We start from the raw sequence: 11,005 nt of genomic DNA, 5'->3' as shown, positions 1-11,005 counted from the left end.
TTTGGTGGTAAATGGATGGAGTTGAAGAATATCATGTTAAATGAAATAAGCCCCCCCCCCAAACACGTACACATCAACACACACACACACACACACACACACACACACACACACACAAACGCAAAGGCCAAATGTTCTCTCTGATAAGTGTATGCTAATTCACAATGGGGACTGGGGAAGAATAGTTACTTTAGATTAAGTAGAGAGAAGTGCAGCAAGGGGAGGGGACATGGGGATAGGAAGGATAGTAGAATGAAACAGACATTATATATAATATATAATATATATGGATGCCAAACCACTCAACAAGGGAGGAAGAGAGAATAGAAATTCAGTGGATTAGACAAAGTTGGAATGAAGGGAAGAAAAGGGAAACAGGAATACAAATGACAGGAGGATAAATCATAAACAACTTTTCTGTGTTCATATATAACTACACCACCAGTGAAGGTCCACACTATGTACACCTCAAGAATGGAATGCTAACTAAAATGAGTTTTACTCCATGTATAATATGTCAAAATTCGCTCTACTGTCAAGTATACCTAAAAAGAGTGAGAAATTTTGAAAATGATAAGGGGAAATTTGTATACAGAGAAGATTTGTGAGTTAAAAACTCTTCAATAAATGGTAATGTCATTAAGGTTAAATAAAATTACAAAAGACTACCTAGAGCCCAAACAAAATAATAAACAATGGTAAATAGTTGCCCAAGTCAGTCTGTGCAACTATCTATTATCACAAAATTTTTGGTTTACAACTCTTTTCTATTTGTTTTACAAAGCAGCACAAGAGAAATACTTACAAGTTGAGCAGAGAGGGAATACTACATAGCAGTGTTATGAATACTATTAATAGTGCTATGTGCTCTCAAAGAAAGCATTCTCAATTTCTTCCCCCATGCAATAAAAATCATGTAGTAGAAAGATACGCTAGTTACTGATTAGATAACACATGCTTGTGTTTATGACATTAAGTATGTGGACAGCTGCTCAACTTGGCAGGTCAGATCCAATAGATAAGGAAGACACTCTCTTCACACAAGACAGTGTTTCTTTGAATAATACTATGAAAGCAAGAGAGAAAGCAAAACTAACAGACACAGGCAAATGTATTGCCAGACTAGGAAAACCCCAACACTGAACCTATGTACTAGGGAGTCTGAAACAGCTTTTCAGGGTCCTGACTGGGAAGTCCTGGGCAGAGCATCCTCTCCACAGGTGACAATCTGAAGTCTTGTAACTTGTATTTAAAGTGGGGCTGAATAAATACAAGTTAAACTAAAAAAAAGCTTCATTCTAACAGCTTGCATGACCTAGTGATCCCATGAAGAACACTACATCCTCCCAAAAACAAGTCAGAACCCAGAGGAGGGAGTGATAGCCTTGAGATGACTAAATAAATTGAAGTTCTGATGAGTGAACCACTGAGCCTAATGCATTGAGAAATCAGCATTCTTTAGCTGTTTCGACAGGGATATGCAGACATCATGCAGGCACATGGAAAGGGAAGATCTTTATTGTTTTTAGATCTGTATTGTTTTTAGATCTCTGGTACTGAATCTTCCCTCTGGACCTTATAAAGAGGTAAAACTCTCATATGTAAAATGAAGCCATTTTCTGTGTAAAATAACATGGAGTCGAGAAAAGCATGAAGCCTAGAGATTTACCCTTTGGAATAAAAAATAGTGTGAATATTATTCTCCTAGAATTTATCATTATATTTCACTATTTATTTTCCCAAATAAAGTTAAATGCAATATTTGTAGGTGGTGCTTTGTTGACCCAAAGGGCTCACATATGAAGAGAATATTGTGTTTTTACTTTTTGAACAGGACTTGTAGATTAGAGTCTAGAGGTTTATTTCAATCAAAATTGTGTTTCTCTCTCTGTGGTGTCATGGGCTTCTGGAGCTGTAAGATCTGAAGAGGGATAGAGTTAGTTTATAGTATCTTATAATTACTGGATTGCAGAGGGGTCTCAAAGACCATGACACATGCTATCTATCATATAATCCAATAAGTATAACAAATATTATATTGTAAGTCATTAAGTAGAACATAAAGGTCTATAAAATCAAAATATATAATGAAATAAAAATGTGGGGACATAAATGCTCCTATAGTATGTCTTTTTACAGTCATCATTTTACATGTTTCTGGTTACACTTTTCTACTGGGTATACAAGAATAAAGAGGTGGTCCTATATTGGGATGTTTTTTCTACACTCTTCAGTGATTAATTTCATGGATTCATGAGGAACTGCACGGTTTCTTCAGTTCAAGTGTCAGGATGGGCCTGTGGACCACGTGGTTTCCACAGGAACCATTGAAACTATTTCCCCTTCAGCAACCCTCCTTTTTTACCTGAATATGCACATTGGCTCCTACTCTCTTGGGTCTTTCTCCTCTCCCTGATTGGGAGCTTGTATAACTCTCCAAAGTTGTAGATCCCTTAGGGAGTACTGCAACTCTATAAGGTGAAATGTTAAAGTTGTAATTCAAACTAGGGATATCTGGGCATTATTTTAGTATCCCTAGGAACTTCCTATAACTATCTTAATTTTTCCATAATTACAAATAAGAGTATATAATTTACATAAAAATATGCCCCAAATAAACCTTGATTAAACATATGAAATAATTAATGGAGACATTACAGCATTATTTACCCAATAGAATGTTTTACTATTGCATCGATCCATTAGCAAAGTGAATAGTGGGAGATGTGTGACCTCATAACATCATTAAATGCATGACAAGGTTAACATTAAGAAACTCACACTTTATTTAGAAACAAATTGCATCTGTAAGGCAAATATAAGTAAAAATGCTCTGTAAAACGTGCATGGTGGTCCATGCCTGTGACCCTAGGGACGTGAGAAGCTTTGCAAGTTAAAAGCCAGGCTCCATAACTTAGTGAGGCCTTATACAACTTAGCAAACCCTATCTCTAAAAAAATGGAAAAAAAAATCTGGGGATGTGGTTTACTGATTAAGTGCCCCTAAGTTTATGTACAAACATAAAAACTAAAAAATTAAAATTTCATATAAATCATTAAGAGACTTCTGAAATAATCAACTCAGAGAATTGTTATTTCTCCAGTTGTGAAAAATGAGACTCTTTAGTAATTGTTGATTTATAGTAAAATTATATCCTTTTAGGGATGCACTATTCTATATTTGTATTTCCTTATTTCTACAATATCAGTTAAAGATGTTAAGAAAATTTTCAGCAAATGTCAAAAATCAATTACCCATTTTCCACATTTAAATGATTTTTTTCCCTCCTAGGTCTCAAATACTTCAAGGGATGGGCTATAGATAAGATAAGTTTCTTATCTATAGCCCATCCCTTGAAGTATTTTATTTTGGTCAAGGTGTTTTTGTAAATATTTTGCTGTTATCTAAGGTACACACTTTGGACAAATGCTATTCCACACTTGCTACAGATATGAGGTCAGAAATTGAAAAATGTCTGAAATTTGAATACAGTCTTGGACACATTCTTTGAGTTTCTATATGCTATAAATTCTCCAGTGTTTTTAAAATGTTTGATCAATGGCCAAAAGCTTTGCAAAATTTTTTCCACATGTCCTCTCACTCGTATGAATTCTGAGGTGTTGAGTAGGGTGTGAACAACTGTTGAAGACTATGTCACCTATTTTACACTTGTATAATTTCTGTGCTATCATCTCTCTGGTATGAAATACTGTTGAACTACTGTGAAAAAAGGGTTGATTCATCCTTAAAGAAACTGATGCAACATTTTCACTTGTAAAACTTCTCTGCAGTAAAAAATCTATAATGTTTAGTAAGATGTGACCTTCAATTTTAAAAGCTTTGCCATTGTACACATTTATAGAACTTCTCTCTAGTATGGGTTCTCTGGTGTCAAGTAAGTGATGATTGTTGATTAAAATCTTTGCCACATTCTCTACATTTGTAGGGCTTCTCTCCAGTGTGGATCCTCTGGTGCAGAGTAAGTAATATTTTTTGATTAAACGTTTTGCCACATTCTATACATTTGTAGAGCTTCTCTCCAGTGTGGATTCGCTGGTGCTGAGTAAGTGATGATTTTTGACTGAAACTCTTGCCACACACTTTACATTTGTAGGGCTTCTCTCCAGTATGAATCCTGTTGTGGCGATTAAGCTCTGAGTTTGTATTAAAACTTTTGTCACACACTTTACATTTGTAGGGCTTCTCTCCAGTGTGGATTCGCTGGTGCTGAGTAAGTGATGATTTTTGACTGAAACTCTTGCCACACACTTTACATTTGTAGGGCTTCTCTCCAGTATGAATCCTGTTGTGGCGACTGAGCTCTGAGTTTGTAATAAAACTTTTGTCACACACTTTACATTTGTAGGGCTTCTCTCCAGTATGAATACTTTTGTGCCAATTACGCTGTGAGATGCTATTAAAAGCTTTGCCACATTCTTTACATTTGTAGGGCTTCTCTCCAGTGTGGATTCGCTGGTGCTGAGTAAGTGATGATTTTTTATTAAAACTCTTGCCACACACTTTACATTTGTAGGGCTTCTCTCCAGTATGAATTCTGTTGTGGCAATCAAGATGTGAGTTTCTATTAAAACTTTTGCCACACACTTTACATTTGTAGGGCTTCTCTCCAGTGTGGATTCGCTGGTGCTGAGTAAGTGATGATTTTTGACTGAAACTCTTGCCACAGACTTTACATTTGTAGGGCTTCTCTCCTGTATGAATCCTGTTGTGGCGATTGAGCTCTGAGTTTGTATTAAAACTTTTGTCACACACTTTACATTTGTAGGGCTTCTCTCCAGTATGAATTCTCTGGTGATTTTTAGGGCTTTGTTTTTGAGTAAAAGCTTCGCAAAATTGTTTACATATGTGGGGCATCTCTCCAGGGTGTGTCCACTGGTGACAAATAAGATTGGAGCTTTTATTAGAAGTTTTGTCACATTCTTTGCATTTGCATTGCACATCTCCTGTATGAACACTGTGATGTTGAGTAAAGTTCTTGAGTGCATTGCATTCTTCATATTGGTAGGTCTTCTCTGCAGAATAAATTTTTTGGTGTTGAGTAAGAGTTGAAATTTTTTTAAGTCTTTGCCACACTTTTTACATTTACAGGTCTTTAGTTCAGTATAAATCCTCTGATGCTCAACAAGTTGTAACCTTTCACTAAAAGTTTTTTTTTTTTTTTGCATTCTTTAAATTTATAGGGTTTATCACTGTCATAGTATCTACTGTGTTTAGAAGATGTTGAGCAAGCCAATGCTTTGATATATTTTTTAAACGTATAGGACTCTCTTTCTCTATAAATTATCTTGTATTGAGAAAGCTCTGCACTGTGATAAAGAACCCTTTCATATACCTTACACTTGCAAGTTTTGTCTCGATGGAAGCAAACTTTCCCACATTTTTCATCTTGGTATATTTCCTTTAAAAAATGCCTAGAAGTTTCTCTATATTCATAATTTTTATCACCAATGTAAATATACTGGTAATTACTCAGGGTAGAGACGTGGCTAATGGTGTTACTTATAGCATTATCTGTATAGTGCACTTTCCAGAAATCTGAATCAGAATTATCATTGAGCAATAGTGGGGAATTAGAAACCTTTCTACAATTCTTAATATTGTCTATTTGGGCACAAGGATAAATTACTGTATTGTTGCAGAAAAATGGACATTTTGTAAAGAAATTCTCAAATTATCACTTTTAAAAATATCTTCTCTGTGCAAATGTTTGAATGGAAGTTTAACTCGGTGCTAAATTTATAACTGGCCAAGTTAAAAACTGATGCATGGACCAGATTTCAAATTTTCCACATTTCTTTTCACTTCAAAAATGGCTGTGGATATATTCTTACAGACACACAGCTCCTCAGAAGTAAGTGAAATAAATTGAATTTTTTTCAGATATTTATTGTTTCCGGTGTCCTTTGACCATGAAATTTTTATCATAAATAGGGACTACTAATTGGTTTTGACCACTATAATATGATTTTTGAACTTTACTCTCACCTATATTTTCCCATTGTTTTCTTAGTTGTAAATGGTTAATGTCACACTTTTCATATCTTCCCTCTCTCTCTTGTATTCCCTGCTCTGGTAAAATTTCTTCAGGGTGATGAGAAATCATGGCTGAAATAAAAATAATAATCATGTTTACTTACTGTACTGGGCTGAGTATATTTTGCAAACATAAGAAATTACAGCAATAAAGGAACAGCAGCAGGGGAGTAGGTTATTAAATCTAAGCCCATTGTTAATACAGAAACATATAAATCAAATAAAAATGAACACAGAAAATTACATTGAGAACTTTCCAAATCATCTTAGTGCTCACAGTATGCAAGATGAGTACATTCCTATGTAGAGTAATATAGTAGAGGAAAATACATTGTGTTACACAAAGCCTTTCCTGCTTCACAATATATTTTTAAAATCTACAAACTTTCTTTTGTTTCATTAAAAAAGAAAAATATGAAACATGCAAATATTTGGGGACTGTTCAAAAAGGGGTTCCTGCTTACCAACAGAAAAAATCATGGCTAAATTTACTGTAAGAAAATAAGTTATGAAGTACTCAAAGGGAATAGTAAATTATCATTTAAAAGAAGTTTACTGAATTAAACCAACACACAAAAAATGGAATTAAATTTAGTCAAGAATTGTTAATAGTAATAAGCAGAAAATGTGTTTTTAAAGTCTTTCTTTAGAAAATCTCTGAAAGAGTCATGGGGTGTTTGTACATAGCAACATGGGAGCTTGAGCCAGAAGGATCAAAATTTCAAGGCCAGCCAAGGTAAAAAATGCAAAGTGGTAGTTCTCTTTCCAGTACTAATAAATGCATCTCAGAATATAAGAAAAATAAAACATCCAAAACAGCTCAAAGTTGTAAAGACTCAAAGCATGTTTTAATCCAAGTTTTAAAACTTACAGAGAATATTCAAAGCATCCAAGAGAAAAAGTTGGGTCACCTAGAAATGTGTAACTACATAATTGTGAAATCCTTAGTCAAAATTTCACAACACAGAATGGAATTCGGGGCTATTTTCAAGGGATGGAAGGATAAAATTATCAACCAAAACATTATATTCACAGCTACTATCTTTCAAAAGAAAAGGAAAATAAAGATATAAATGCACACACTATTTATCAACACTAGATCTGTTCTCCAAAAAGTATGAAAGGTAATCCTTCATACTGAAATGTAAGTGTGCACAGCAACACAAGTCATAAAATTCTAAACATTTCTTGGCTCAAACAATTGATTTTATTGTAATAATGGGACACAAAACATGTAATTTTGAAATAGAATTTGAAAGACAAAAGCATAAAAGCAAAACTGTTAATAGACATATATACCTGTAACAATAATATAGTTTTGAAAAGCCACAAATATATTGAATTTTTTTAAAAGTGAAGTCAAGTTGATACTCATACAAAGTATGAGTAGGAGATTCTTCATTTTTAGATATTTTTATTGGCAAATTCAAGATTACAAAATTCTGATGAAACAAACTTTGGCTATCTGAATTATCTATAAAAATTACAACTGTAGATAGTCCACAGTATACTCTAAATCTAAGGACACACACATACTGAAAGCAAAGGGATACAAGCATGACACACAAAAAAGTGACTGAAAAACCCTGTGCAGTCTAAATTATAGTACACAAAACATAGTTTAAGACAGTTATAGGACATAGAAATCGTTTTAAATTTTAAAAAGACTTCGAAAAGAGGCAAAATAGAGAAAAGGAACATTTCCCCAGATTCTGAATTAAGAGTAAATACATTCGCAATGTATATCATACTTCCCAAACACACAAAGAAAACATTGAGAGTGTTGAATTAAAACAAAGAATCACTGTCATCCTAGGAGAAATCAATCCCCACTTACTGAAAAGGGAAATACAGTGAAGCAAAATGGTAATTGCAAAGTATAAGACTTTGAAAATATTTTGAAACTATTGTAGACTTATAGAATCCCTGTTCTTAATCACAAGTGGGATATTATGCTGGATAGACCAATTTTATGTATTAAAACAAAGGTTAATAAATATTTAAGTGACAGTTATTTTGTAACCAACATGGAATAAAAATTTGAAGTCAAAAGTGATAGGAATATTCAAAAATCCCTAAATGTGTGTCAGTTGATTCAACACTCTTGGGCATGCTGTTGTTCAAGAATTGAAAGATAACTTTAAGTAGTATAAACATCTTTTAAATTTAACTAGAGTCTCCAGGTAATATGCATCAGACTCCCGTTGTTAAAAAAAAATATTGTTTTTGCAGAGAAATCTATTCTTAAAATTGTATTAATATCCCCCAAAATACAAATAAGACTATTTCCCTGCTTCAAAAAATAGTAAAAATACAGCATTCAATTGTAAATGCAGACATGGAGTTAGGTAGACTGACTTTTTAGTGAGGGTGCCAATAATCTTCACATCAATAGTAAATTAATAAAATTGCACACCAGTGTTTTTGCATTGTTATTCAATAGAGCCATAATGGGGGATGCAAACCAAATATCCCTTGAAAAGAACAATGAGCCAATTTGGAATATAGAAACTATAGAACTTTGAAGTTTCAAAGAATTTATTCTAATTATATATTTTACAAAATGTATATACACTAGGTTAACTGTAATATGTCACAGAAAGAATACTTCAGAATTCTACAAATATGACATCAGCTTTCTGAACAAAAGAGAATGGTTTGGTGATGGGGAGACAGAAATGAGCCTTTGCTTTCTAGGCATAGTTTTGTTTTGTGGTTTTTTGTTTTTTTTGTTGTTGTTGTTGTTGTTGTTGTTGTTGTTGTTGTTTTGAGATCTAACCTTTTTAGAGATATATTGCATAACAATTTGAATAAATGTTACTGAACTGTATATTTAATTTTTTGGAGACAGTAAGTTTTATTTTGTAGTCTTGATTATAATAAAAATTACAAACAATACATAAAAGAGATTTGCAACATTTCTCAAAGCTTCATTTAAAATAATGTGGTCTTTATCGTATAAATAAGAACAAACTCATCAATATACAAATGATGGGCAAGCATGTAATCTCAGCACCTAGGAAGTCTGAGACAGGAGAATTGCAAATTCAAGACATCCTCAATAACTTAGTGAGAACCTCTCACGATCTATGAATGAAAAGGAGCTTGGGGTGTAGTTAGTTCAGCATTAGAGAATCACTGCCATCAATCCACATTACATGTACATATAGAAAATTTCAATTTCTACGTACATGGGCAGAATGAAAAGCCAATCAAGATAAAATATAAAAGTCATAGACAAAAGAGGCTTAATATTTATACAAGCAAAAGCACATATAACATTATTGGCAATACAAACAAGAGTCATGCATATCTTAATTTGTGAAGCAATTAACTGATATGAGGAAACCCAGTCTGCAACACAGAACCTATTGTACACAATGAAAAAATTAGGAGAAATTAACCAACCAAATTGTAAATATCCACAGATGTATTATTTTACAAATCCTCTTATTCAACTACAACTTACACCATCTCTCAAAAGAGCAGTCTTTGTCCATCTTGACTTTCATTCTATGGCAGATAATTTTATAAAAACTCCATTACACATATCAGAAAGAACTCTGATAAGGAAATTTTAGTGAAAAAAAATGTACAAATAAGTTTAGAGAAACTGACTTCTGATATTAATATATTACAATGGGTTGACCTAGAGATCTCCAGAAATGTACAAAAATTTCCTGCAAATAATGGAAGAGGGGCTGGAGTTGTAGACTAGTGGTAGAGGGCTTGCCTACCTTGTATGAGGCCCTGGGTTCAATCCTCAACACCACATAAGAATAAATGGGAAATTCATTAACAACTAAAAAATATCTTTAAAAATTATGGAAGAGCTGTCAGATAATATCAACACTCACAAGGCAAGGGGAGTGTTTTGTTGTTTATTTGCATGTATGGAGACATTACTGGAGGAAAAGCCGGAGACTAGATTATTTGAAAGCACAAAACACAGGACAGGTTCTTCTAGGATAACAAGAGAAAGAAATTAAAGCTTCTCAAAAATCTTTTCTGCTGGATAACTTCTCAATCAACCTTTGTGAATTTAGGCTTCCTCCTCTACCTGAACTATTTCCTCTGCTATATGTGGGCCACAGGATTTGACATCACTGCATTCCTCTAAGTCAACCATATGTCAAGTGAACGATATATATCATGCCAACAAAGGAAAACATTAAGGATGAAAAGAAACTTAATGTTTTCTTGTCAGCACCAAGAACTACCCCATCTATTTTATTGAAAACATGAATCTGAATCCCATTCTTATGGTGAAGTTCCCAAAATACTTCAATGGGAGAAAATTAAATAATGATAATTAGGAATTTTGAAGGAAAGTTATGCTCACCCACAAAGACCAGGTTGTTGTAGTTCTCCAACATCACTTCTCTATATAAATTCTGCTGAGCAGGATCCAGGCATTCCCATTCCTCCTCAGAGAAATCAATGGCCACATCCCTGAATGTCAATGGCTCCTAAAATAAAAATTGGTAGTTCAATAGCACACGGACAAAACCATTATTCAGTGTTTAGTTTGGATTAAGAGTTAGTAGTACTGATTGTCATGTAGGAGAGTTACTTTAATTATGCAATAAGATACGTATTTTCCTCTGAATTAGATAATGGAACATAAGTCCTAAAACCATATATATATATTCCATATCAGACTGAAGTGAAGGATATATACCATAATCCAAGCACTGAATAAAAGCCCAACTTCTAACTTTTCCGCCATCAATGAATGTGAAATTTGGCATACATTCCAGATGCAAATCAGACTTGTCAAAGATACTCTCATAAGATGATTGTGCCCAAGGAAGATAAAAAGAGTGGTTAAAAAAAAAAGCTTTTGAAAACAGTCTGGTAGTATTCTCTCTGCTTTCTATCCATGAGATAGATTGAACTCCCCAATAATATTAGTTTCAATTATCATCCATGACACATTCCCAATGTGTAA

At 33.6% G+C, this 11,005-nt stretch overlaps 1 protein-coding gene across 1 annotated transcript; it reads right to left on the bottom strand.

The window, feature by feature from the left end:
• Positions 1-3,873: 3,873 nt before the first annotated feature.
• LOC139703051 (zinc finger protein 420-like) lies at positions 3,874-10,783 on the bottom strand. The gene is made up of 4 exons (XM_071605973.1): positions 10,736-10,783; positions 10,391-10,523; positions 7,151-7,198; positions 3,874-5,012 (listed from the first exon to the last, which is right to left on the bottom strand). Exons 1-4 carry the CDS (start codon positions 10,781-10,783, stop codon positions 3,892-3,894), a joined length of 1,350 nt encoding a protein of 449 aa, XP_071462074.1. The 3' UTR covers positions 3,874-3,891.
• Positions 10,784-11,005: the final 222 nt, after the last annotated feature.

The sequence above is a fragment of the Marmota flaviventris genome, chromosome 20 (assembly GCF_047511675.1).
Source record: "Marmota flaviventris isolate mMarFla1 chromosome 20, mMarFla1.hap1, whole genome shotgun sequence".
Classification (NCBI taxonomy): domain Eukaryota; kingdom Metazoa; phylum Chordata; class Mammalia; order Rodentia; family Sciuridae; genus Marmota; species Marmota flaviventris.
This window is presented reverse-complemented; position numbering and strand designations above follow the sequence as displayed.

Coding starts and splice junctions, on each gene's coding strand:
- LOC139703051 (XM_071605973.1), bottom strand. CDS start 10,783: ATGGCGGAAAAGTTAGAAGTTGGGCTTTTATTCAGTGCTTGGATTATG. Junction 7,199..10,390: donor CCTGGTCTTTGTGGGTGAGC/ATAACTTTCCTT, acceptor GTGCACACTTAC/ATTTCAGTATGAAGGATTAC. Junction 5,013..7,150: donor CTTTTTGGAGAACAGATCTA/GTGTTGATAAAT, acceptor ACCAATATGAAG/AATGCAATGCACTCAAGAAC.